Source organism: Sordaria macrospora, chromosome 6 (genome assembly GCF_033870435.1).
Source record: "Sordaria macrospora chromosome 6, complete sequence".
Taxonomy (NCBI): Eukaryota; Fungi; Ascomycota; class Sordariomycetes; order Sordariales; family Sordariaceae; genus Sordaria; species Sordaria macrospora.
This window is the reverse complement of record NC_089376.1, coordinates 3046204-3073831: the sequence shown is the minus strand read 5'-3', so window position 1 is coordinate 3073831 and position 27628 is coordinate 3046204. Positions and strand designations below refer to the sequence as shown.

At 51.6% G+C, this 27628-nt stretch overlaps 6 protein-coding genes across 6 annotated transcripts; 4 read left to right on the top strand and 2 right to left on the bottom strand.

The window, feature by feature from the left end:
• Positions 1-418: 418 nt before the first annotated feature.
• On the top strand, positions 419-3920 carry SMAC4_03655 (uncharacterized protein; the record flags this gene model as incomplete). The annotated part of the gene is made up of 6 exons (XM_003351301.2): positions 419-562; positions 635-1000; positions 1057-1146; positions 1217-1858; positions 1926-2772; positions 2824-3920. The coding sequence occupies 6 exons, from the start codon at positions 419-421 to the stop codon at positions 3771-3773; spliced, it is 3039 nt and encodes a 1012-aa protein (XP_003351349.1). The 3' UTR covers positions 3774-3920.
• Positions 3921-4220: 300 nt separating this feature from the next.
• Positions 4221-8107, top strand: SMAC4_03654 (uncharacterized protein; the record flags this gene model as incomplete). The annotated part of the gene is made up of 3 exons (XM_003351300.2): positions 4221-4258; positions 4608-6956; positions 7044-8107. The coding sequence occupies 3 exons, from the start codon at positions 4221-4223 to the stop codon at positions 7885-7887; spliced, it is 3231 nt and encodes a 1076-aa protein (XP_003351348.1). The 3' UTR covers positions 7888-8107.
• Positions 8108-10772: 2665 nt separating this feature from the next.
• On the top strand, positions 10773-12599 carry SMAC4_03653 (uncharacterized protein; the record flags this gene model as incomplete). The annotated part of the gene is made up of 1 exon (XM_003351299.1): positions 10773-12599. One exon carries the CDS (start codon positions 10773-10775, stop codon positions 12597-12599), a length of 1827 nt encoding a protein of 608 aa, XP_003351347.1.
• Positions 12600-13422: 823 nt separating this feature from the next.
• On the bottom strand, positions 13423-17110 carry SMAC4_03652 (uncharacterized protein). Its single transcript, XM_003351298.2, has 2 exons — positions 14764-17110; positions 13423-14709 (listed from the first exon to the last, which is right to left on the bottom strand). Exons 1-2 carry the CDS (start codon positions 16435-16437, stop codon positions 14200-14202), a joined length of 2184 nt encoding a protein of 727 aa, XP_003351346.1. The 5' UTR covers positions 16438-17110; the 3' UTR covers positions 13423-14199.
• Positions 17111-19269: 2159 nt separating this feature from the next.
• Positions 19270-21982, top strand: SMAC4_12824 (uncharacterized protein). The gene is made up of 4 exons (XM_024655441.2): positions 19270-20034; positions 20459-21195; positions 21320-21438; positions 21574-21982. Exon 4 carries the CDS (start codon positions 21595-21597, stop codon positions 21718-21720), a length of 126 nt encoding a protein of 41 aa, XP_024511328.2. The 5' UTR covers positions 19270-20034; positions 20459-21195; positions 21320-21438; positions 21574-21594; the 3' UTR covers positions 21721-21982.
• Positions 21983-24298: 2316 nt separating this feature from the next.
• Positions 24299-26159, bottom strand: SMAC4_03650 (uncharacterized protein). Its single transcript, XM_003351297.2, has one exon. The coding sequence runs from the start codon at positions 26055-26057 to the stop codon at positions 24612-24614; it is 1446 nt and encodes a 481-aa protein (XP_003351345.1). The 5' UTR covers positions 26058-26159; the 3' UTR covers positions 24299-24611.
• Between the last annotated feature and the right edge of the window lie 1469 nt (positions 26160-27628).

Genomic DNA, 27628 nt, shown 5'->3' with positions numbered 1-27628 from the left:
ATCGTGAAACCGGCAATTGCTTCTAAAAGGGGGCATGGGAAATGGCAAAGGTAAACATCAAATAAGCCGATATGACGATGGTACTATATTGACGGTGAGGACGGAGCCACTCACCTCGGTCAGGGCGGGGTCGGGACCAGATCGATCACTTGCAGGCACCACGTCCGCTGCGCCGCACGAGCCACCCATTCAGTGTGTACAGCATCGGTCAAGGGCAACCCCAAGCTCAACTTTAAACCTTCTAAATTGACAAACTCACAAAGTCAACAAACGCCAAAGTGCAGTGCAACCGGCCAAGTCTTTGGGCTACGGTCCCTCTTTAATCTTTCATTCCAATTCTTCATTCTCTGTTTGGCCACCAATCCTTTACGTTTTTCCGACGCCAAGACTGGGCAAGCAAAGCAAACAAACATCAACAATGTCATATGGACGATATGGGCGCCCAGCCCTGAAAAACAGCGTCGACGTCCAGTTACAGACCGCCTTCACTGACGGCAACTGGAACACCGTCATTCGTTTGGCCGACAAGCGCTTCAAAACCCTCAAGGACCCTTACTACGAGGTATAATCATCCTCATCATCTACCTCACACTAGTAGTCATCACCAGTCCACTCACTCACTATTTCCCATCAGGCAATCAAAATCGCTGCCGAGTCTCAGCTGGATGGCACCATAGAGAGGTGTACGGCACTGATCGCCATTGACGAGCTTGTCAAGTCCAAGGCTGTTCCCGACTATGACACTGTCGAACTGTTGGAGTGGGCTGCTCGAGATTATCTCTACGACACCGAGTATGCCGAGACGTTGGGTCCCCTCAGAGCCCGCTGGGTTAAGGCGAACCCCAAGAGCAAGTTTTCGGTGAAGTGTCTTCAGTCCTGCTTGGAGTATTGGGATCTTGTGAGCGCTCAGCAGATTGCCACGACTCTGGACAAGGCCTTTGCCAACTCGGGAGACCGCCAATACATGTTCTGGAGCATCACTCTCACTTACCTCCTTTCAGTGAGTCCCCTTTATATCCTGAGGCGGGAACCAGTACCCACAGCTGACATGTTCAGATCAGCCCCCAGTGCAGTGAAGCCAGCAAAAAGGTGTATAGTCTTCTTGTAGTGAAGCAACTTGAGAGGGCGGCTGATATTACTGAAAACGTATGTTGTCCCCAGAGCTACTTCCTAGATAACACTTCATCAGCCAGACAGTGTCTAACCCTAGCTCCAGTCCGAGAAAGTCGAATCTAAAGATCGAGGCCTGCTTCAAGAGGAAGAGATCTCTCTTTATTACCGTGTCATGCTCTCCCATGGCTCCAAGGAAGACTTCGTCAGCCGCATGGAGAGCTCCAAACTGGGCCCTCTTGCTCAACTCAAGGAGGGCCGCAAGGACCTGTTCTACCAAGCGCTGAACGCTTATGAGTCGTGGAGCGAATGGGACCGAATCTATGATCTTTGTCGTCAAGCTCTCAGACTCGGCCTTGATGGTGCGACACCGACCTTTTCCGTCTGCGACTACAAGGTGTGGAAGAAGTTCGCCTTGGCTGCCAGCAAGTCCAGGGATCAGGAGACTGCGCTCGCCGAAGTTCAGAGCATCCTCAAAGAGTTCATTGCGCTCAAGACCAACACCGCTATGTACAAGAAGAACATTGCTCTCACCCTTCTCGACACCGCCTTCCACCAGCCTACAGCACCAGGCAGCTCTGGCAACGAGTCAGGGCTGACCCCGAGAGTTATCCAAATCGGCCTGTACTTGGACAGCTACTTTGATAAGCTGTCTGCGTTTGACGATGTCAAAGACTTTGTTGCAGAACTCGGCTTCGAGGAGGTCAAGGGTCTCATGGAAGAGGTCTTGCCCAAGATGCTTGAAGAGGTCAGTTCCAATCTTAAAATTGTTTAACATGGCAACATATTGCTAACATTACTTTGTCTTTATATAGAAGTCTGAGAAGTCTAGTCAGGTTATCCTCAAGTCACTAATCTGCAAGCTGCGCTACCTCCTCACCACTTGCACACAAACACTTTCCCATAATCCATCTGTGGTAGACGGCCAAGAGCATGACAAGCCATACCAGTGTCGTCTGTGCTCCGCACTTATCACTCTACCATGCGAGAGCTGCTTGAGGAGCGTGGTGGCCGAGGCCGCCCAAATATACCAGCAGATAGTCGACGACTCGGAGCTGCTGGCAGCAATCCCCCGTCTCGACAAGGACCCCCGCATTGACTTGGCCCTTGTCATGGGTAACTCCATCCTTAAGCTCTCTGGCCTGCGTCCTCGCACTTCTGATGTCGCACCGGCGCCGCTGCGGGATGTGAACCCCTCGCTGTTCCTCCAGGCGGTTCTCGTCTTGGATACCCAGCTTAAGGTTACGCCTGGCGATGTCGCGCTTCGCCTGCTTCTGGCCCAACTCTACCTCCTCCTCGGATGTGCTTCCTATGCCTATCAGATCTGGACTCCTCTGGATGTTAAGCGCACTATTCAGGACTCTCTCAGCCCCCTGTTCTTCGACAGGATATCAAGCTTGTCGCCGGGTCTATTTACTGGCACCCGTCCCTTGATGGAGCCGCTGCGGTCATACTACAACAACAGTCTGCACAGCAGCTGCCCCTTGCGGATCTGGGACGCTTTCGGGTCTGGGAGCTACAGCAGTATTCTGGAGATGACCGAGTTTGACAGCAAGCTGCGGAGGAGCTGCACGCTTATGATGTCCATTGTGGAAGAGAGGCGGGCCACTCGTGCGTTCGGTGGAAAGATCGAATGCGAGATTGGCGATTTGGCGCTCACTGGTACGTTTATCTCGATTATCTTTTCTCTCAACGAAACTAACATGTTCCTAGACAACATTGATGACACAACCATCCTCCTCAACAAGACCGACTACGGTTCCTTTGTCAACCTCGAGAGTCCCCAGGGTCCTCCCATCCAGGAGTTCCTCCGTATCGGTCCCGAGCTTTCGAATGAGCGTGCCCACCTCTCATTCCTAGCCGAGCAATATCTCGACCTTATCCACCACAAGCCCCCCAAGGACCACCGTCCTTACAAGCCCAGCGAGGCGTCCATCAAGGAGCGCGCTTACACCTTCGAGACCCTCTCGCAGCTCAACAACTCGCTGACGTCCTTCATCCACCGTCCCACCACCCCTGCCGCGCTCACCTCCCCGGAGGCGACTTACTACACCGTCGTCTCACTCCTCTCGGCGGCCGTGCTCACCGCTCTCTCCAGCACCCGCGCCGACCCCTACCCGGCCGAGACTATGAGCGTTCTTACCTCGTCTATCCGCACCGCTTTTACCGGTTTGCGTACCCGCTTTACCTCTTCTTCCACTTCTTCTTCTTCTCCTGGAGTAGACGAAACTTTCTACTCCCTCAGCGACATGCACACACTGTCCTACGTCCGGGAGACGGCCCTGGCGATGAGGCACAGCGCCGCCTTCGTGCAGGCCTGGAACGACCGCGAGCTGGCCCGCGATCGCTCGGGTAAGAGCACCCTGCATAAGGATGGGCTGGCGGAGATGAAGGCGCTGGACGCCATGGCGGCCAAGACAGTGACGGAGGTCAAGGGGCATATCCAGAAACTGAAGGAGGCGCTGGGTCAGGGTGGGTGGTTGGATAAGATGCTTGATTGGACTTTTGGCGGTGAGAAAGGGGAGAAGGAAGAAGATGAGAAGGTGCGGAAGGCAGTGGAGGACGTTGTGGGTGGACGAGAGGGCGCGGAGGAATGGGTTGGGAAGGTGGTTGAGAGTTGGGGCCAGGGAGTTAAGGGGTGGGGGTTGGTGAAGATGGAGTGATAGTTTTGATATGGAGGTCATTGGTACATAGAGTGGTAGAGAAAAGTATGCTTTAAGTGAAAGATATGGAAATTATGACAGAAAAGGGGAATCAAGTACATCTGTTTCAAGCTCTTCACTTCGCACCCTACCGTATAATTCCGGGCGATACATTTTCGACTTATTTATAAATCAGGCATACCTAATCTGTACACTCGAGGCACCTCTGGAATTTCTTGTGCTCGAATCCCCTCCTTACACCCAAACCCCAAGGCATCGCGTGTATGGATTCTCTCAGTCAGGCCAGGAAAATTGAAAATCTATCGCGCGGAATCATACGGTACAGGGTGCGAGTGCCTGCTGGAACAAACCCACCACAGCTTCTTACCTACCTAGGTACCCAAACATTGTGGAATGCAATGATGGATATATGGAAAGAGCGCACCCTGTATACAGAAAGAGGCCACCATGACGGTAAACAGCAGGAAGGAGGGCGTTTCCAGAAGGTGAGCCCACGGCTGATAGGGAGCCCGGTTGGGCACGGCAGTACATGTATATAAACGCACGGCCCCATCAACCTTAAAGTAGTCTTTTCCTCTCTTCACCAGGATGAACACTTTTACCAAAACCTTGGGGCCTCCATTTTGCCATACAATTTTTGTTATCACGGTTCAAGTGCAATTGTATGTGTCATGCCCGACTCCCGTCATCGGTAGCCCTAAAAGAGGAGTACCTAACAGTTAACGACATGCACTAACTCTGCGCCTCCGCATTCAGTGTGCATTCTTGGCGCTCGTGGATAATCCACTTATTCTTCTATAAAACAAAGCAAGGAACTCTCTGAACCCACCACAGTACCACTACCACTACCACGACGACGCTAAGACGCCTCGAGAGACGAGAGCATACCATCAATGGAATGAGACCCTGGGAATCGGAACCTGCCGGATCGATGGAAGCTCGGCCTGCTGCCTCCTCTGCCTCCGAACATGGCGAACATGGCGAACCTAGTGGACGTGGCCCGCGCCCGCGCGTGGCCAACGCCTGTGATGTCTGCAAACGCCGCAAGGTCAAGTGTAACGGCCAAAAACCCTGCACCTACTGTTTGAGCCGGAAACTTCCTTCTTTGTGTGTGTACTCACCTCCGAAACAAAGAAGGCCGCGCGCTTCTAGGTTGAGTCTGAGTGGGATACAACAGGGAGAAACAGCAGCAGCAGCACAGGAAGAGCTGTTGTCATCTCGAACTGGTAGAGGGGAAAGAGGTAGTAGCTCTGGAGCTGTTGATGAGGATGGCAGCCTACATTCTGCGGCATCACCGCGTTCATTATTGTCATCTCGGGGTCATGCTGGTAATCCGGCCCAGGCGGCCTCTGCTCACGCTCGGGCTTCGAGTCGAAGTAGTACTAGCACTACTAGCAGCATCAAAGAGCGCGAACTGCCGGTAGCAAAGGAGTCGCAGACTCCAAGTCGGAGGTCTCTACCAGGGGCAGCCACCGGCGGTAGCGCACGCAGTGTTGGAGGAGGTTCGCGGCGGTCTGGAGAGTCACGGCCACGGTCACAGAGGGAGCATCAACGGGACCGGGGACAGGAACAGGAACAGGAACAGGGTCAGGAAGAAGCAGAGCAGGAGGAACCACCACCACCACCACAGCAACCCGATGTGAGTTCCGGCCCAGGCCCAGAGCCAGGCGCGGAAGCCCACAATGAAGAAACCGAAGTCCCCCGCGAAGGCCGTCTCCTCGTCGACCCTCAAGGCAAACTAATCTTCATCGGCGACTGCGCCCCGCTCTCCTTCTTCCGCACTGTCCAGCGGCTGATCACCTCGCGGATTGATCCCGATGCGTTTGCGCCTGAGAATAGCGGGTATTCGGCTTTGGAGAATAATGCGTCGTATCATCCTAGGACATCCGCTGGCGGTGCTGTTTTCCCTGGAGGAGGTGGTGGTGGTGGTAATGGCGGTGCTGGGTATGGTGGGTTTGGTCTTAGTAGTAGCGGAAGATTTGGACCAGGACCTCCGCTCGTCCAGATGTCGATTATTGAGCCGGCTGTTACGGCCTACTTCCAGAGCACGACGGGGCTCATTGACATCTTTGATGATGATCAGGCACAGCAACCGAGACAGTTGATTGAGGATATCACTTCTTGGACTGCCCAGCTCCGCGGTGAAGGAGGAGGGGGCGTATCACCACCAGGAGGAGACGCCACTTCCGCCGTTTTCTACCTCGTTCTCGCCATTGGACTGCTTTTTCAAAAGAACAGCACCAACAACAAAACCAACACCAAATCATCATCTTCCCCGTCAGAAGTGGAATCCTCCTTCTCTGAATCCGAAAGGATCGCCCAAGCCTACTTCGACCACGCCCGCGACCTCGCCTTCGCCAACCTGACCGGCAACCTTGGCCTAGCTTCAGTGCAGTCCTTCATCCTCATCACTCTCTACATGCTGGGGGCGTGCCAAATCAACGGAGCCTTCATCTTCTTCGGCATCGCTGCGCGCTCGGCTTTTAGCATTGGCATCCATCGCACCGAGGTCAATGCGCGGTTCAGTCCTGAAATCCATCGCCAGCGCGATCGGCTGTGGAAGAGCCTGCGGGTGGTGGACCTGTTTCTTAGCACGTCCATGGGCCGGCCACCGGCCACAAGTGACGTCGATTGCACTGTGCTATACCACGCTGTTGACGGCGAGGGCAGGGAGCAGACGGATCCGGAGGCTGGTAGTGATTATCTACTGAACGGGTCGGCACAGATCTTTTTGATCATTGAGGGGATCGTGCTGGAGGTGTATTCACGCCGAAAAATCTCGCCGCAGCTGACGGAGGGGATATCCAGGGAGCTGAGAGAGTGGTCGGCTCGATGGTTGCAGCGGCTGAAGCGGGTGATTGAGGAGCGACGGCCAAGTCCGAGGCAGACACCGCTGCTGCTGACGCCAGCGGGAACGGGAGCAATGGTCAATGGAGCCTGTCAGGTGCTTGCGTCGTATTATTATGCAGTGATTTTGGTGTCGCGGCCGTTCCTCATGGTTGAACTGAGGCGAAGGCTGGCGGAGGGGTATCCGGCTGAAGCATTTACGGCAAGAGATGGGCTGGTGACATCTGGCAAGTCGAAACTGGCGGATGCTTGCATTGATGCTGCTAGTTTGATGGTCGATCCTATCCAGGATCTGATTCAAAGGGGGTTGATGACTCGGCGGGCGCCCGTGATTGTGTAAGTTTCCGTTTTTTGGCAGCCTTCTTTCCCCCAACCCCAACGTTCGACCATTCGCCGTTATTGTATCTTACCTACCCGATCTAGGTCATGGCTCTTTGCCTCTTCACTTGTCTTGGGGCTAGGTCTCCTGGGAGGCTTCGGTCGTATCATAGAAAAATACTGCCGCGCCTCCATCGCCGCGCTCGAGTACTTTGCCGAAGCCGACGCTCACGCCGTGCAGTACTCGCTCATCGCCAAGTCGCTGCTCAACACGGCCTTGGCTTATTTGGAAAAGAGAGAGATGCAGGACCGGCTTCGAAGAACGGAAAGCTCGTCTCAGCTATTTGGTCTCATACCCCGTGGTGACTCCGGGGAGGAGACTACAAACGACGACACCAACGACGACACGAACGACGACCGCGAAGATCTCAACAACACCTCCAATTCTTATCAACAACTTGGACATCAACACGAGCAACAATCCCAGTACCAACGAAGCATCCAACACACCAACCCCTCAGTAGGAGGACATTTCGCTGGTGGCATCCACGGAAGTATCCGCGGCGGTGGCGGTAGTACTTACCCACAACAACCCAACAAACAATCATCGTATCCCATCGGTACAACACACCACAATTACCACCATCATCATCTTCATCACCATGCTCACGTACCCACCTCATCATCATCCTTCTCTCCCAGCCGCTTCATCAACAATACCAACAGTATAAATCACAATCACTTCGACTTTGTCGGACACGGACACGCACACGACGGGTCAACAACGGCAACCACTTTCCTCGGCATGACTGAGTCTCTACCGCGCACCCCGGAGTTCTCCATTATGGGTGCAAGTCTGGACTCGGATGCTGATCAGACGTTTGGAGCGATGAATCTGTTTCCGTTGCTGGAGACGGATGGACATATTGATTTGGCGAATTATTTTTGAGTTGAGTTTTTTTTGCGGCCGAAGCACAACAAACTTTTGTGTTCACAACCGTTGCGGGATTCTGCATGAGCGTGGAATTGGTTGAATGGTGCAAGGAGTCTCAGGACAGGCAGGACAGGATACACAATCAAATTTCAGGGATGTCACCTGAATCTCAGCGAAAGGGTAAGGAAGCGAAAAGTAAGGAAAAATAAGGAAAAAGACAAAATAAATTTCCGTCAAGCCTTCTACACGTGATACCTTTTGGGTGTAAGTGCCTTGAGACGGAGCTTTAGGGCTCGGGGGGTTACCTTTGGACTACCTTTAGTAGAATTACTTTTGGAATTACCTGTGAGTGAGATTGCTTTTGAGTTGCCACAAGTATTACCTTTGAAATTATCTTCAGAGTTGCTATTTGCTTCTCGTCGAGGTATTCAGTGCCTCAATTCTCGTTTCTGATCTTGCGCGGCATCGATAGTTCGACAACGGCCTCGACAACGGCAATTATCGAACGTCAATCTTTAATATCATTCATTGTAGGACCCATCATTGTCACTACATTGAAGTGAAAGAGTGAAGGCAGTTTATGGTAGGTGGTGAGAAGATGCACGGGCCGTCTCCTTCGTTTTTGAAACTTTCGATAATTTTCAAGATTTCGATGAATTTCTGACACTCTGTTAACTTTTTGGTTTTTTTTGGGGAATGACCATGCCTACAATCAATAACTGTCCGTCCGTCAATCAAACGTTGAAATCTAATATTCTGACAACATTGACAGGTCGTCGTGATACCTTACCTTTTGTCTACTGAGCTACTGTGTGCTCCCCGTCGAGATCGGGGATTGGAAGCGGGTGGATACATAAGGTACTTGGGTTTGACATGGCAACACAAGCGTGATTTGACAAACGGATGCATGGATGGATGGATGCTGTACCCGATGAGTACAATAGCCGTTGGTGAGATGGGTCGATTTGACGGGATATCAGATCGGTTCATTGGTGAATGAAACCAATTAAGCGCTATGTAAATATGCCAGCTTGCTCAGGAATATGAAATCTTGTGTTACCATCTGTCACCCGTTCTCATTCCATATGTAGTAAGCGGAAGATACAGCGAGATATAAGCCAACATGAAGGACGGAATTGCTTCTCTCATGGAAATATGGCTTCACTCTACTGTGGTAGACCCTTAATGGACACTTAGAGAACCCATCATCACTTTATTTATGCCTCGCAGGTTCATCTCCATTTCTTCTGGAATCACGTTCCTAGGGCGGTGGTTAGTAAATGTTGCAGTGTCCATGCCCATGGTGATCGTGTGGCAGTGGTGGTCCGTCGATCCCCCTTTTTAATACAGTACCCGGTTCCTTTCCCCGGCTTTCCCCTGGCCGTTGGAATCGGGAGCGACGGGAGGTCCGGTGCGGTACGTTGTGTGGTGCGTGGGGGTGCGGTTCTGTTGAAGACGTTCATATTATGAGAGCAGGTTGAAGGTTTGATGTTGAAGTAATGAATATATATGTGTGGTTTTCTTCATTCTTGTTCTTCTTGTTGTCCCTTTTGTCTAGTGTACACTAGAAAGTCGAGGAAAGACTGGACGGTCAAGATTTAGCAACAGAAATGTGGTTCCACATAGAGTGGATTCGAGACGCACTAACATGTTTATGAGCGCCTGGCATGGACAACTGTTAGAGGAGCTAGCCCCTTTCGCAGAAAGCATAGAAGAACAACCTGGAAGCTTTACTAAATAAATCGGCCGTCATCACCTTCAAACAACATTCGCTGGCTGTAGCTGTGGAATAGACATGGAGCGAATAAAGATTCGTTTGCAACCATTTCCGCCGCTCAACAACGCCGTCCACAGATGGCGGAGGAAAGAACCACTGAAGTGCACAGGTATGTTTCAGGAATTGTTAACCGATCAGCGGTGTGGATATTGCAAAAGTAGAGTGGCTCAAGCGAGATCCCTATCTTTCCTTGGAAGGAACAAAGAAGAACATGCTGATACGAACAGAAATAAACAGATCAACAACCCGCGAGGCCCACCAGTCCACTCACTCCATGTTCGCGATCGGCCGACTGGAGGTTGGAAATCACATTGGAAGTCGGTCGGTCGACAAAGGCTTGCGCGTCGTCTGGAGAGTTTTGTGGAGATTGAGAGTCCCGGGGATCTCAGCTGTTGCGTCGTCGTCAGGTCGTCTCAAATCTCAACCTCCCATCCCTGCCTTTGCCCCCAAATGCAATCCCCAAGTCCCCGAAACTCGAAACTGGAATACTTGCATTCGAGAAAGAGGCAAGGAAAAAGGGGGGCATAACGAATGTCTGATTCAAGTGGGTGTACGCAGACGCAAGAAACTCCACCAAGCGTTATCGAACTGCGTGCGGGCCGGGATGACGACCGAACGAACGAACAAACAAGGGGGGAGACTTCGAGGTTGAACCGAACGGGTGCGGAAGCCTGCATCAGGGCATGGTGGGAAAGGGATCACCGTGACCATCCGTGATCGTTACTTACCGTTCAAATCGTTACCAAGTCTGTGTAAGGAACCCTGGGGTGCAGTGAACAGAAGTTGATCATGTGTTCCTGCCTTGTCTTTTGTTCTTTCTCTTTTCATCATCTTCATCATTCACTCATTTCTTCGTTCTTCCTTCTTTCGTTCTTTCCTTCCTCCGCAAAACGCAAAGCACCGCAAGTCCTGCTTGCAGTCTGGACTAGTCTCCTGCGTGAAACCAACGCTCCTCGGCTACTCCTGCTTCGCCGTACTAACTTGCTCCTGCATCTGCAAGACACTCCTCGACATCATCTGGGGTTCAACCGACTGTGAGGGGAAGGAACTTAAACACGACATTCGCACGAGTGTGCAACCACAACTTGATCTAAATCATAAATCAGAGTCAAATGTCGAAACCATGAAGGTACTACTACTGCAACGTCCAACGAGGGGCTTCTCCATCTTCGTCACCATCATCTTCGTCGTCGTTTTGTGGAGCATCGCCCGACTACGTCGCCATGGCTCCCTACTACCGTCCACCTTCGACAACTGGGGAGGAAGAGGGGAGTGGAAAGGGCAAGGAGAGGGAGGAGGAGGAGGAGGGGGCAACCTGCCGTCAGGAGGAGGGACACCAGCAGACCAAACAACTCTGCAAGCCTCACAACTACCTTACAGGCCCCAGCTCGATCCCGGCCAGTGCCCCAAGGACATCGAGTACCTGCGTCGTCCCGAGCTTGGCCTAACCGACAATATCCTCTACTCGCGCCGCTGCATCAAGCCGGTCTACAAGGCCAACTTCGACCGCAACGCCATCACTAACATCCCCGGGCCTCTCGTCACCAATACCACCGCCCTCGACCTCACCTCATGCTCCCACGACGATGATCCCATCCCCTGCGAACCGCTTTCCCTCGAGGTGCCCATGCCTTACCCTAAGGACGCCCAATACCAGAACTTGATCTTCGGCGTGGCCTCCAAATACGAGCGCATGCACGAAGCCATCCCCGCCTTCGCACACTGGCTAGCTGGCACGGGCGCCCGTCTAGTCGGCACCATCGCCGACGCCGTGCCCCCCGAGCACCAAGACGACGACAGCACCAAGCACTCATTCAACCTGACCTTACTCGAAGAAGAATACCGCGCGGCAGGCATCGTCGCCACCTTCCTGCCTCCCAAGATCTTCAAGCGCCTGAACCTCAAAGACGGCAAGCCTGACCCTCGTCCCGTGCCCATCGAGCACCACCACTTTCTTCTGATCAAGGAACTCCTTTCCGTCATCGACTCTGATGAGAAAACATCCTCGCACTGGCTCGCCATCCTAGACGACGACACCTTCTTCCCCTCTCTCCACCCCCTCTCCACCACCCTCTCCCAACACGACCACACCCGCCCCTTGTGGCTCGGCGCTTTGTCAGACGACTTCATGGCTGTGCAAGCGTGGGGATTCATGGCCTTTGGCGGCGCCGGCTCCTTTTTGTCTTTGCCGCTGGCGAGGCAACTCGCTCCCCATCTGGAGGAATGCATCACCACGGCGTCTATCCAGACCGGCGACGGGATCTTACGGGATTGCGTTTATTCGCATACCAGAACACGGCTGACACTGGTGGAGGGCCTGAATCAACATGATATCAAGGGCGATGCCTCGGGGATTTTTGAGAGCGGAGTTTGGCCCGTGTTGAGCCTGCATCATTGGAAGAGCTGGTATGAGGCTCCCGTGGAGAAGATGGCGAGGGTGGCGAGGGATGTTTGCGGGGATTGTTTTTTGATGCGGGTTCGGTTTGGCACCGAAGAAAAGGACAAAAAGAAGAAGAAGCAGGAGGAAAGTCTGTTGAGTCTGGGGTATTCAACCACTTCCTACCCCGGCTTAGAAAACGGCTTAGATGATGTCGACTTGTCACGAGTGGAGGGGACGTGGAATGAGGCGGAACGCAAGGAGAAGTATGCGTTTAGTTATGGACCGGTTAGGAGGAGGCTGCAAGAGGGGAAGGAGAAGAAGAGTTGGCGGTTGGTCGATGTTGATGTTGATGAGGAGCATTCATCGTCATCATCGTCGTTGTGGTCGTCACCACCAGAGTCGCAGTCAACGGTGACAAGGCAGCAGAGCGAAGGGAAAAAGGAGACCAGCGGATGGACAGCATCAAAGAAGGGTAAAAAGAGGTTCAGACAGATCTACGTGCACAAAGCTGCTGGGCCGGCGGTGGGCGAGAGTATGGATGAGGTTATTGAGTTGGTTTGGGAGATTTGAAGATCATAATGGCCCCCAAGGGACGCGAGGTGCGGTATGGGACATAAGGGAACTCATAGAGAGTTCATCATGATGGATTGTGCAAGCTATCTTTCAATGACCAGTTATGGAAGATGTGGTATGGTATATAGAGGGACTGTACAATTTCTGTTTGGGCTACAGATCAAGGGGGATTTCATTTCATTTGGCTGGGCTGGCTTGGGATCATCAATGGCATCAGGTATGCTGAACAGGCTACATCATATCATGGAAGGGGCGTTCTCAAGGGAATGGAATGAATTGTTTGATTCCAATGTACATATACATACCAGACTTGTTCCAACACATGGTTTGGCAATTTTGAAACGGCATTGAAAAGATACATAATTTAACAGTGTATTTTGCTGCCCCCTTTATAGGTATCCAACGATTTCCACTGATATAATACGTGGACATGATGTGGAGGACGATGCGTGGTATGACATACTGTGTAGTTGCTGTTATTGGACCTTCGTCTCAGGCCCGCAAGCGGTTAGCTCGGACACATATTATCATGAGCTCATTATCATAACCACCGACCTTATAAACATGAACACACGTTCGCCGGATGTACTTACTGGTGGTCCGTAGCTACTCACTCACTGTCGGCGAAAGCTAGACTGACTAGAGGCTTATGTATAAAGAGTACCGTATGAAGGTGAAGTTGGTATTCTCGCATCATACACGCATGCCAGAACAGAAGTTCGAAAAAGCGGTGGATAGTCTGGACATAGTTCAAGATTTTGAACCGAGTGGTGAGTACGATGGATAGACGTAATATAGGTATGGATAGGTATAGATGCAGAACAAGGACGGTGAAGTCCATTCACGGTTTGTATGTATATATATCTCTCTACCATCGGCACTATATATAGTCCAACTACCATAGATCCATCCGTAGTATACATGATCTTGCTTCCATCGATATTCAAGGACAGGCCAAAGATTTTCACACACAAACAAACAGGTTGCAACGAGCCAAGTTAGATCAAGTCATCATCACCACACATCTTATTCTTTTCCACCCAAAATGTGTGTGGCCGATTTGGCAAAATGTTCAAAAAATTATATATACACAATTACTCATACTGAGGAGTTTTTGGGACAACAAAGACGTTCGTTCGTTCGGATCTGCCGAAGCACACGAAGAAGAAGAAAAAAACAAGGGAGCCAGTTCCCCAACAGAAGGTTGTTGATGACAAGCCGGCGCAGCGCTATCCAACCTGGGGGGAAAGAATGAAAACAAAAGTCTTAAGAACAAAAAACGCCGGTGACCGCTGAATGTTTGTTGGTAGCGATGGTGGTGTTGGTGGTGGTGGTTGGTTCTATGTGCGTGTGTCGTAGTTGGGTATGTGTGACATGATTTGTACGTTGTGGTTGTTGTTGGTGACTTTCATGACGTATGTTGCGTGCAGTTGGTGATTTGAGTCGCGCCCTTATTTTCCCCTTTCCTTCCCTTTGTTGTGAAGTTGCCCTTTCAACCGCTGGATACAGAAAATAATATGTAAAACACGAATGTATGTATACCCGCTCTTTTTTTTATGTTTGGTATTATTTTTTTGCTTGGTTCTTCCCTTTTTCTTTAAGCTTGCGCTTTCCCGGCTTCCCTCACGGCGCGCATCCAGCGATCTTCTTCGCCGGTGCTGCGCAGGATGGGCGCTGATCTCAACACGCCATCAGATGAATTATTCATTATGGCCCTGACCTCCTGGATAGTCTTAGTACCCATGAGGGACATGGCCTTCTGCAGCAGGAGAGCAATGCCTGCGCGGACGAGGACGGCGTCGCCCTCGAAAACGTACACGTCCCAGAGTCGAGTAACCTCATCCAGAGCGAGATGGCGAGTGAAGAGGCCGGTGAAGATGTCGCCCAGATAGAGATCGGCATCGTGGTCGGGCAGCTTGACCAGGTGCTCGTGCAGGCTGGGAGACTTGTGCTGGAGGGTTTGGAGTAGCAGGTTGTAGGCCGAAGACATGGCGGTCCTGTCCATGGTATGGAAGCTCATGGGTAAGGAACGGTTGAGGACGTTGGCAAGCGCAATGAAGGCGGCGGTGGCTGTGGGGAGGTTGAGGAGCAGGATAGCTGCAATCGTCTGGTTGGTCTGTTAGTATCTGTCTCATTGAGCACAATCATCAGAAGAGCTTACATTGCAGCCAGGAACATATCCGATATCACTCCGGTACATGCAGTAGGCGCTGAGAACATCGACCAGGCTCTGGTGGAGAGGCCCTCCAGTCTGGAAGATGCGAAGATCCGGGAAGGTATACTCTTCCACGTCCTTCTTAATATCCTCAAACCACGCCGCAGCGTAAGAATCGTCGGTGCTGCCTTGTCCGTCATCGTGCCTTTTTTGAGCGTCATTGGCCCGCTTCAACGCAGCCTTGAATGAAGCATCAGAAAGTGCGAGCCCGTTACCGATTGCCTTGCTCCACACAGCACCTCGACTGCGCGGCGCAATACCACGCCACCACAGCTCTCGTGTCCTGCGCTCACGGATGGCTTCGTCCCAACGAGGAATGATGTTCTCCTCCCAAATGTGCATCAAGTTGTCGGCTCGGGTATCACGGTTCTCGATCCGGGCCTTCTTCGTTTCTTCACGTCTACGCTCAGCCTCGATGCTCTGAGCCATCATCCTCTGGTACTCCTTCAGATGGCGCTTTTCCTCGGCGGGATCCTTGGGCGGGAGCCAGGACGGACGAGTGCGCGACAAAACGGCTTCCTTTTCCTTGGACGGCGGTAGAGGGTCGATCATGACATTGGATTTGCGAAGCGGTGGGAGCTCAGGAAGACCCGATTTCACACGGGGCTTGCCGTCGGAATTTCTGCGGATAGACGGCGCGCTAGATCGCACACCCTTTGCTTCCAATTCTTCCGCATGCTCCTCCAGCTTTTCGGTCAGCTCCTTGGCATCAGAGTTCAGCTCAGCCAATGCAGCAGACCAGCTCTTGGATCGGGCGAGTTCCAATGGGCTGACAATGGTTGCGGCAATGCTAGCCCTAGTAGGCACTGCTGCATCTGACTTCCATGTGGGCGACCTAAGGGATCCCTGTGCTGCTGCGACTGGTGGTGTGCCATTTCCCACGCTTCGTACCCTCTCCTTAGGAGGAGCGCGTTCTGGGGAAGGGGCTTTGGAAGAAGCTCGGCTTCTTGATCGTTCCGTGGGTGGCCTAGGCGAGATTGGCACATTATCAAGTACGAGACCGTCAGGAATATCGTCTCCGTCATCATCATCGCACTCCATCTCCAATTGTCTGGCTGTCTTACGCTCCCGTGTTGACTGCCAGCTACTCCTCCGTGGCTTCATGGGGAAGCCAGTCTGAAGATTGGGGCTAGGGCTGCGTTGCCGTATCGAGGTAGAGGAGGGCGATCGGTTGCCAAGGGAGCGCATGGGAAGAGGGGCAGTGTGAAGCTCGGGGGTGAGCCCCAAGCTCGCCACTCTGCCATTGACGGTTCGTAGGTGACTCTGGATATTCGGGAGGGTCGGTCGGCTTTTGCTCGATGCTGTTGAGGTATCCCTCTTGCGGGTTTTGGACGGACTGCGGGAAGATCGACTGCTCTTGGAGGGTACTCGTAATTCCGAAGTAGGGTTAGAGCTGTACAGCATGGGCGAAGGCTTGAGGTTCTGGGTTAGCCCTCGAGCATCAACGTGGGAGTCATCCTGGAGTCCAATGTCTTCGAAGTGGCTAGCATCAGCAAGTACGCTGTCATCATCCGAGGGTACAGAGTTCAATGATGAGGACTTGGAGGACTTGGAATGTGTCAAGCCTGGTGGAGAGCTGGGGCCAGGGAGATCATGAACGGGTCGCTCGTACATCATCATCTCTGCGACATATACTGGCGAACAGAGACTGACGATCTTGAGAGGATTGGAGGCGGGGTTTGCTTTTTGTTTTGAGGGGAAAGGGTCCTCGGTCCCAAGTGCGTGGTTTGAGATGCTGCAGGATGCGGATTGATCCAAAACGAAAGCGGGGGCGCAAGCGCAAGCGCACGTTTGGAGGCTAAGTCGGTGCGGTTTGCAAGTGTCGTCGCGGAGTTGCAGGGCTGGCTGGAAGTCGTTGGTTGGCTTGCAGACGCGCGCGCACTTGAGGCTGGGCGGCGGTTGGAGAAGAGGCGCTCCTGGGACAGACGTCGAGTGTCTCAAACAGAATGCCGATGGTTTCGCAAAGGGGTAAATAAGCAATTGGGCCAGTTCCTAGGGTGGGACAAAGATAGAGCCTCGGATGGATGGTTGGGTTAGAGATATTGGTGTGGTATATCTCTTTGAGTTGACGATAATTTTGCCTTTATATGGTCATTAACGATGGTGATGGTGATGGGATGGTTGTCGTCGTTGTTGTTAGAAGCGAGGGTAGGGTCGGGTCGGGTGGTGGTGTGATTATTGATGATAAGACAACGACGGTTTTGAAGAACGAGCAAAGCGAATGATGCGTTCGACTTGTTGTTGGGAGATATCCGATATCCCGATCTCGATGATGGATGACGACGGTGGTCGGATGCGGTCAAGAACGAGTGGTTGGGTTGAAAGAAAAAAGAGAGTAACTCTCGGGGAACAACGTGGATTTGCGACAAGGAAGACGCGAATCAACAAGTCCCGATCCCAAGACGATGATGAAAGGTCAGAACGAATGACGGAAGGCGTGAGCGGATAACGAGGGAAAAAGGAAAGGAGATGCACGCTGCAGGATGGCTAGTTGGTCGGCATCGAATCCAAGGAAAGACTTGGACGGCGTGTGGTTGTGATTTGTGAGAATGGAGAAGGAAATAGCACCAGCAATGCGTTGAAATCAAGGCACGGACTCTTTTCTTTCCCTTTTTCCCCTGGGTCTGCTGAGTCCTGCTGGGTCCTGCTGGGTCCTGCTGGGTCAAGGAGGGTCAAGGAGGGTCCCGCCTGCCGCTAACCTTGGGAGGGGCCCGCTTACAGTGTCCGCCAAACCCGCTATTCGAGCACTTCAGCTGCCGTTGCAGGCCTGCCGCCCTGGCAGATGCTTCTGCAGCAGAAAAAAGACTCGCCCAAAGACTCCGTCAAGCTGGACCCAAATTGGACTTTGGGCCCGCGAAATGGAGCTCACCACGTGGATCCACAGCTGTGTGTGTGCTTCGAGACTCGAGCGAACCTTCATTCCAGGGAGAAATGTACCGAAAATAATATCCATAGCAAAGGGGAAGTGAGGAATATCCAAACGAGATTCCCTCAACCCACTCACCCGACTCCCGGATCGCTATCCCGCTGTCCGGCCACTCCGGCGGACTGATGGGATTCTATTGTTTACAACCAGCAATGGATTGGTTGGAGGATTCAACTGCAGGTGATAACGTTGGAAGATAACGACAATTCCTACATATGTAGTATACACAGATTAAAGCAGGGCTGGAGCTGCACTCCTGTCCCGGATGTCTGATCTTAACAACGTTCGATATATGGTTCCGAAATCAAGGATCATGACGGTTGCAAGCAGGATTTCCGTCTCCGTCTCGCAGTCGCTGGCGGAGGGAACCTGAGTCGTGCTAGAGCAGAGCGCCAACTTGAAGGTTGTAGGATGATGGAGGAACGGAAGGAACTCCATCGCTGCAACCCCCCATCCATCTCACGCATCTCTCCAGCTCCCCGAGGCCAGGCATGTGAGAAGTGGAAGAGACGGGGAAAGTGCTGTCCTATCCCTGTCTGGCTAGCTGAGGAGCTGTCGGATCTAAAACCCAAAAAGATAATGCAACGACTTCCTCAGCAGGTGAAGAAGAAAAGTAAGAGAGTTGCTTGCGTCGATATCGTCGTGCATGTACATACACGAGGCGAGTGTCACTGCAATAGACTACTGCACCAATCATGAACTTCCCTTCTCTTCTTGTATCACCCGTTACCATAACCATCACATTCCTCACGAACGAACCTGAACACATGTCCATCGGATTCTTATTCACATCACTGTCAGAACTCTATTTCTTAAAGAGTCCATCGCACCAAACCTTACACCGCAGCTAATGAAGGCATCAAGTATCATTCCATGTGGACGCCCAGAAAAGATGGTGAAGCACATCGGCCAAATCCTTTTCTTTAAACAAGCTCACAAGGTCAGACCAAAGACCGACCAATCAGAAGCCGGCTCCCTAATGTTCATGCTAGCGACGGGAAATGAGGTGGGGGCAACGGTTAATTTCAAGTGCGGAGAACTCCTGTTTTAGATTTGCATCGATACACGGAGTTTGCCGGTCATCATCGCTTCGTCCCAGGATCGCCGCCGACGGGAGATTCACGGAAGCAACAACCCTGGCCTTGGATTCCTGGATTGCTTCGAAAGAGCACTGGGAAATGGGAAAAAGAAGGCCCAAGGGTCCTTCGAGAAGCACCAGAATCTGGAAGCTTCACCATTGGAATGACCATGGATGGGATGGGATTAGGGGACCTACCTAGCAACGGTTAGGGAAAAGAAAGCCAAGACTGGGCCAAGGCAAGCCAATATCAGACAAGCGTATTAGTCCAGGGGCACCACAACATTGGATCGACTTTGTTCTAACCTCCTAGAACTTCAAATCCCTCCATAGCACATGCTATGATGCCTGACCATCTCCGGCCACGGGTCTGCCACGAGGAGGCCCGGCTCGGTTACGGACGTGGACACACGTTCGGGACGGTTCACCGGTAGCGGCGCGGGCCTGGTAGGGTCATCTTGGGCAGGTCGTTTGTCGATCGATAAACCAGGCACTCAGTCCTCCTGTCGGTCTTCCGTCCTCCTCGATCCCCTTCTCGCAGGCGGCCTCCTTTTGATTCTTCTTTACTCAAACGAGGTATCCAACGGGTTACCAACCGGTAGTAAACCGGTACTCAAGATGGGATCTTCGAAATCCCCCAATATTGCTACAAGACTCCGATCGACTTGGCACATCACTCACAAGTAATATCGGGACGAAATGGCTTCTCCAACTTCCAACGACTGCCATTCTGTTTGAAACTTTTAAGGCCGATAAAGAATGATGTTTGCCTCTTTCCTTCCGTCAACAATGTTTTGGCCTTTCCCCTTCCCGTTCGAATGAACAGAATGCTGAACGGATAGAACAGCGAGCATTCCATCTATGAGACACTCAGATCCCGCGACCGCAACCCCGCGTCAGTGTGATTTAGCCTGTTACTGTCGGTCTTCCAGAGATAGTATCGGGGAAGAAAGACTATATATATGGTGGCGATCTCAAGTATGAAATATGTAGTCGGTGGTAGTCAAGAAGAAGGCAACGACCTCGTCACTCCTCAGACTCGAATCGCGGATCGGATGTCTTCCCGGTGTCCATCTCATCAAGACGTCAACTTTTGTTTCGGAGTCGCCTCATACTATAGTCTCAGTCTCACTCGACCCTCTGGCCTCCGTCGCGTGTAGCTCAGCTTTTCCCCAGGTTTCTCAGATCGTGGGGGATATCTCCTGTTGGACAGGTACAGTTCTTTTTTATCTTTTCTTCCTCTGTTGTTGGGGTTTTGTTACTCAAAAGGAAACACACACATCACGCTGTTATTTTTCTTCGTTGAGACAACCCCCGAGTCAAGGTTCCCCTCAGACGGGACACACAAAGAAGACAAATGTCGCGATGACGTTGCCCTATCCAGGGCAGAAGGGTCATACAGACTGACGGGTAGTCTACCGTGGACTGTAAGGTACCGTACTTGTGCTCGTCTGCGTCTGCAGCACAGACAGGTCAGGACGCGATGTCTACCGGTCTCAGTTCTATTTCGAGACGTTTCCTTGTGAAATACTACAATACTACGAAGGCCAAGACGGATGATCAGAAACCGCAGTCGTTTGAAGATTCTTGGGGGATTGGGAGATTGTACATTGACTGACGTCGATAGCTAAAAGTAGTCTCATAATCCGCCTGGCCTGGCAAAAGCAAACGAAGGGCGCGCCTTCCTGTTTCGAATGCTAATAGTGCAACCGAGGGACTGCCAGTCTATCAAGGTTCTCATAATTTTTCGCAAGGACAGATATACGGGTAGGCAGCGACGAGTGCGACTCGCACCTTCTTTCCATCCAAAGGAGAAGTTAGGGCTCATATCTCCACCGTCAAGAGTTGCCTAGTCACAGACAATTTCCAGTTCATACACATCACGATATCTTCACGCAAACCCATTCCCCCCAAAGATTTCGCCCAACTCGTCAACATCTGCTCGCACATAATACTCGAGAACAACCCCACCAGACGAGACAAGCCAAATAGCAGCCAGATAAACAGACGAACCGACAACAATGAAGCTCCTCATCATCTCCATCCTCGCCTCCCTCACCCCCGCCCCCGCAGCCGCCCTCCCCGCCGTCCATTCTGTCCCCACCGCCTTAGTCCCGAACGACAGCAAAATAGTCGGCAACTTCTCGCACTCCTGCGACCAAATCACGCTGATGAACAACTACTTCCTCGCCGCTTCCTGCAATGGTATCCAAAATCCTGACGCTCCCAGTCCCAGCTCTGGTCCAGACAAAAACGGTGGTCATGTCCCAGTCCGAGCCCCAGAGTTCAACCAGCTAGACCTCAACCTGTGCATCGGCTTCAACCAAGGAAACGGTGGTCCGGAGGTTTGGGGGAAGTTGATTTGGCAGCCTATGTGAGTTTTGTTGTTGTTCCCTCCCCTTGCATGAAATGAAGGCTGTTTCCGAGGGAAGATGGGGGAAGAGGAAATGACGGAGTTGACAAATCTGACTGTGGAAAACAAAAAAAAACAAAAACAGAGGCAAATTCGCAAATTACTGCTCCGATTGCTTCCTCATCGGCCCGGGTCTTAAAGAACTCAAGTGTAATTGTGCGCCGATGGTCGGTCCGGGTGCTACGGAGACGGTTATTGATCTTGGTATGTTTCCTTTTTCTTCCTCTCTTACTGGCAGTTCAGTTCAGTTCACTTGGATTTGAACAACAAAGAAAAAAAGAAAAAAAAGAGAACAAAGAGAAGAAGGCTAACGATAATGACGTCTTGATACGTGAACAGACGAAGGCGTGGAAAACAGAAATGGTACGCTTATTTGTCGTGGAGGAATGGGGTCGGGAATTGGACCTGGTCCTTTGCCTCATAGCAGGTAGTCATATTGATGATTTAGTGGTGAAGACTGAAGAGTGGAAAGATGGGGAGAGCTAATTGAAGATTGGATTGGACTAGTGACACTAGTCGAAAAATGATACGAAGAGGAGGTCTTCATGTTACTCGGTTGGCTGATTGCGACACCGGTTCTTTTTCCCATTGTTCATTAACCAGTGTCAGAGCATATATTGATGGTGGTGAGCGACAATGAGGGGAAATTTCATGTCATCTGAACACTGATTTCGAAGTGACAGAAAGTAGAAAGGCTTCCCACCCAGGAAAGGCAGAAGATATGGCAGGCTGAAACTCCAGATCTATGAACCAACGGAATATACTGCATTCTACATATTTTGATCTGCTGAATGCCCAGTTTCAGGCGTATGCTACGGATACATGGTCTACCGAAGTCCTGGTATCTGCCAAGGACTATACATTATATCTATCTAACTTCCAGATATCAGACTATCGTCAACCACGCGATCAGAGGCGTTTGCTCATTCACGAATGATTACCTTACCTAGAAGACCATCATGCAACATATTCAACACTAGATTAGATTCTGTTACAATCACAATAACAAACCTAGGACAGACAGCCCTCCCGCTACATAGTATACACCATTACGCGGCCAGCTAGTCGGGCGGGTTCTCCCGTGCGCTTGAAAGATAAAAGGACAACTTGATCCGATCCGGCTAACATGTAGGTACTGTACTTGGGTACCGTACTTGTGTACTTGTATCCCCAAGCCTTGCCCTGACGAGTATGTCCCTAGTTCGTAGATGTATCTACCTACTTTCTACAGGGCAGCGACGGTGGTAACATTGGTTACATGTAACCTGCCTATGTTACATACTTACATTCTCCCGAAAGGGGGCAGTGTTTCATTGTTCTGTGTTTTTAAGGACTTTGGATAGGTTTTGTTTGGACGGAGCCAAGTCCGACCGGGAATGTTTTCGGTGTACCATTCAAAGGCGTTGAGTGAGTGACGAGCTTGTGTAGATAGAGGTACCTAGTCGTAGACATAACTCATTACCTCTCCGGCTTCATGTCTCTATATCTGTCTTTAGTTTGTTTGGACCTCTCTTCTTACGTGTTCTAGGTACGATGTACGGTGGATGTCGTGTGTAATATGAGTGCTGTGCTGGCCGGCTGGAGTATCTAAACTTGATGATCGTTTATCGTCGTCCTCGTCGTCGAGAGCCCCGAGGGAAGGAACGAACGTATATCGTATATGATATCTGGATATCAGAAGACGTGAGGCTCAGCTTTACCACCTGTTCAACTCATACCTTCCTTCCTTCCTTCCTTCCTTCCTTCCTTCATTCATCAGGTTAAAAGAAAAAAGAGAGAGAGAAAAATAAACTAGAAAAACAAAACAAAAAAAAATAAACACTTGCTAATGGATCTTGACAAATTTTACAGTTCGGCTTTAGTCAAACATACGTACATATATATGTCAGCGATATTCGACAGTAAACGCAGTCCAAGTTTGACGCTAATCTGAGCCCAGCTCAATCCAGCTCAGCACGGCACAGCACAGCACGAAAGATGAGATCAGCTTATCATAGTGCATCGTCGGTTTTGTGTGTGAGTCTCTCCCTCTCGAGGTAGTGTAGCGCTTGTGAGTCTGTGTAGTGTCCGTGCCCTCCTCACCCCAAAATTCATGATGAATGGCTTTGACAGTTTTGACAGCTACTCGTCAGTCAGATGGTCGGTTTTGTAGACCTGACGAGTATGTAGGTGAAGCACGGTAGAGCCTAGAGGTAGGACGACATCACGCACGCTACCCCGCACTGAACTCACTCACTTACTTCCTCTTTTTGGTTGACAATGGTTGTGAATGTGATAACAATGAAGTGCGAGCATTCATCCATCGAGAGAAGAGCCAAGGAATGTTGTGATAGTAATTTTGTATCGGAATTGGTTCGGCTGGTTCGTCAGGTTCCATGGCGAGGACTGAAGACTGAGTTTGGCGAATGCGTGAGATGGGTTCCATGACCAGGGATGAGGGATGAACCAAGCGAGCATCCTCCAATCGGATCGCGTGGACTTTACCTCCACCACACCTCTCTACCATACATTCACATACTTGTACCTGTACTAGAAATATTGGGCCTGGTTGACTGACCAGATGCTCGGTTCAACATGTTTGGCTGTGCCGTCGTGGTCGTGGTCAAGTGATGATGACAACGACTAGGCCAAGAAGGTGGGAAGGCAATGAAAGATGAAAGATGTAATACGATAATTTGTGCTCGCTGCCTTTCCAAAACGAACTTCGCTTTTGACTAAAACCATGCTCCCATCCATACCAGAACACACCAGCGATGTTGGTTGATATCCTAAATTCCCGTCTAATGAATATTCTTGTCTTGTTCGCTTTATCGCCCCAACGATGCCATACTCTGCCATACTCGAAAATCAAAATCAAACAGAACAATCCCCGATTTGATGCAAACAACAGCCCCTCGTCGTTAAGTATTTGATAATTCTTCTTGTTCTTGTTTTTCTCTCCAGTGTCATTCTAACCCTGTCTATGCACACACTCCCTCCCTATATACAGGCGAAATGATGTCTTGTGAGAAAAATTGCAGCCTCCGTCTTTTATGGTATCTTTTTTCCCAATCAATTCGATTCAATAACTTTCGCTTTCCCCTTCCCATTTCCCAATTCCCATATATCGATATGACAAGAGACCCGAACCGCCCATCTTTGTTGACTTTCCTGGAAACATATAGATATGATACTTTTCCAGATTCTTCTATAGCAAGCCCTGTATGTCCCTCTATGGGGACGTAGTGCTGAGCGTGGCTAGGCTATGCCAAACCGATCGAATCTTTTCGTCGCCTCGGGCAGCGTGAAGAGCCTTTACGCATCTCTACGACCCGGATGATGATGGGCAATGGGATGACTTTTGACTTTTGTTATCTGTCGTGGTTTTATCGAAATACTTAGTTGGTCTTGGGGAGCTTGGCAGGCTTGACGCCAAGGTTGTTCTGGTTGCGGTAGAACAAGACGCCCTTGCCCTTACCCTCAGCACCCTCGGTGGGCTCAACCCACTGGCACCAACGAGCAGCCTTCCACATGGACTTGATGAAGCCGATGGGGCCATCCTGGACGTCGGAGCGGTAGTGCTTGCCCATGACCTTCTTGATGGCCTCGGAGGCCTCGTCGGCGTTGTAGAAGGGGATGGTGCTGACGTAGTGGTGGAGGACGTGGGTCTCGATAATGCCGTGGAGGAGGTGACGGCCGATGAAACCGAACTCGCGATCAATAGTCGCGGCGGCACCACGGACGAAGTTCCACTCCTCAGCGGTGTAGTGGGGGAGCGAGGGATCGGTGTGCTGGAGGTAGGTGATGGCAACGAGCCAGTGGTTGACCCAGAGGTAGGGGAGGAAGTACCAGACGAACATGTTCGACCAGCCGAAGGTGTTGCCGAGGTAGACGAGGGCGGTGGCGGTGATGGCGATGCCGACGTCGGAGACGATAATCCAGGGGGCCTCACGCTCGTCATAGAGGGGAGAGCTGGGGTTGAAGTGGTTGACGCCAGTGAACCAGCCGTTCACCTTGCCCTTGCCACGGCCCTCACGCTGCTTCTCGTGGTTGTTGTGGCCGGTGACGTTGGTCATGAGGTAGTTGGGCCAGCCGATAAGCTGCTGACCGAGAAGGTGGATCAAGGTGTAAATGGGGGTCTCCTCGGTCAGCTCGGAAAGCTCGTGGGCGAAACGGCCGATGCGGGAAGCCTGCTGCTCGCGGGTGCGAGGAACGAAGACCATGTCGCGCTCGATGTTGCCGGTGGCCTTGTGGTGCTTGCTGTGGGAGAACTTCCACGAGAAGTAGGGGACGAGAAGGGCGGAGTGGAGAACCCAGCCGACGGTGTCGTTGATCAACTTGGAGGGGGAGAAAGCCTGGTGACCGCACTCGTGGGCAAGAACCCAGAGACCGGTGCCGAAAAGACCCTGCATGAAGGTGTACAGGCCCCAGAGAACGACACGGGCAGCCTTGAGGGGGATGTACTCGGGAGTGACATATTTGTTCCAGACGTAGAAGGTGACGGCGAGGTAGATCATGTCGCGGACGACATACGACAAGCTGCGAAGAGCCGAACGCTCGTAGCAGTGCTTGGGGATGGCATCACGGATGTCCTTGATGGTGAAGTCGGGGACCTCGAACTCGTTGCCGTAGGTGTCAATCAGCTTGCCGAACTCGGCCTTGTCGACCTTGACGTTATCGGAGGCCAAGGAGGAGAGCGAGGTGTTGGAGGCCGAGCGCTCAAGGGGAGAGTCGAAGGGAGAGGCATCGGCGGTAGCGGGGTACGAGTCGGTAGTGGCCTCGGTTTGGGTCCTGCGCAGGGCAGGCTTGTTGCCAATGGGCAGGGCGGAGGAGACAGACGCCATCTTGGAGGAGGTCGAAATTAATCGGTGGGGAGGAGGAGGAGGGCTGAATTGGAAGTCGAGACGGATCCAAACAACCTTTTATCTGCCTGATGTCACGAAACGGACTGGATCAGAAGCGTCAGCAAAGAGGGCTCATGGGCTTGTTGGTTGGTAATGGCCGAGGTTGGGTATGGGTTGGGGGCGACTTTACAGTCGTAGTGTTGGTCGACTCTTTCAAGGAAAGAGGTGGGCGAAGTGCATGGGAAAAACCCCGGAAGGGATGATAGAGAGGGAAGTGCTTACCGTCAAGGACTTTGTTGGAGACACAACCGAAACAAACAGAAGTGTACACACACAGGGAAGAGGAAGGTTGGTGGAAAAGCCAATCTCTAAATCCAAGTGGGAAAGCCTGGGAGAGGATGCGTGAAAAGAAAAAACAATCAAAGTCTTTGCTGTCTGTCTCGCAGGGACCCCGGAAAAATTGTGGTGCTAGGCGTGGGTCGATTGTTTTTGCCCGGTGGATGATTTGTTGGGATTCCCGATGTTACGGGGCTTGGTCCGGGATGGGGGGATGTAACCTGGGGTCTGGAGAAACAACCACTTTGAAAGAGGACAAAAGTCCAAATGTTGCTGGTTTTATATATACCAACCCAGGTGATGTAAACCGTGCTTTCAAATGAATAAATAAAAAGTGTGTGCCCTTGACATTGGACATGGCGAATATCTGTTATGGAGGAGGCTCATTTCAAGGCGTGGACGCTACCAGTTACGGCGCTCCCGCCTCTACCGCCTTGTCCGCGGCGATCAATAGGTAGGTACCTCCAGGCCTGGCTTCCATTCAGTCAAAACAAACCCAGACTGCGGATACAGGAGGCAATATCGAGACTCGTCCATAGGGACTGGACCACCTCTTTTGGCCACTGTTAGGAAGCATTTTCCAGAAGTTTGAGAATGAGACTCTGATTGTCCACATGCACTGAACAGAGTTGGGCACCTCCCGTCGCCCGCTTTTTCGATAATCCCTCTGGCTGCTATGTATGCTCGAGTCTGGTCCCTCTCAGCAGCCATCAGTGCAAGTTTGCACATATGCCAATCGTGCATCGTCTCTTGTACGTGGCTACTTTTATTTAGTCACTGCACGGCAATCCCTCTTTTCACCGCTTTTAGAACGATATTGAACTGAGATGCATGGAGGTCCAATGTTGGATGGCAATCTGAAGGTTAGGAAATTGTGGAGTGAGGATGGTCGTAAGTACCTCCAAGTACATCCTAACATTCACATGCCAGTCTGTGTCGGCTTGTGAGCTGAAACAAGGGTTGGAGGGTTGGAGGGCGGAGGTGACATGCAGCTGGAAAAGGGTTGAGCGAAATCGCCCAAACTGGCCAACGACAGTTAGGTACAACATGGGATTGGCGAGATAAAAAGAGAGACAGGCAGATGCTCGACCCTTCATATGTCTTGCCGAGGCTCCGCAACAAGCAACTGGTTGGGCTTGGAGAGCATCTGCTGTTGTTGTCGAAGGCATTCCGAATTTGGAGGGGGGCAAAAATGAGGAGCTGAAGACATGGGCAAACTGCGCAGACTTAACCAC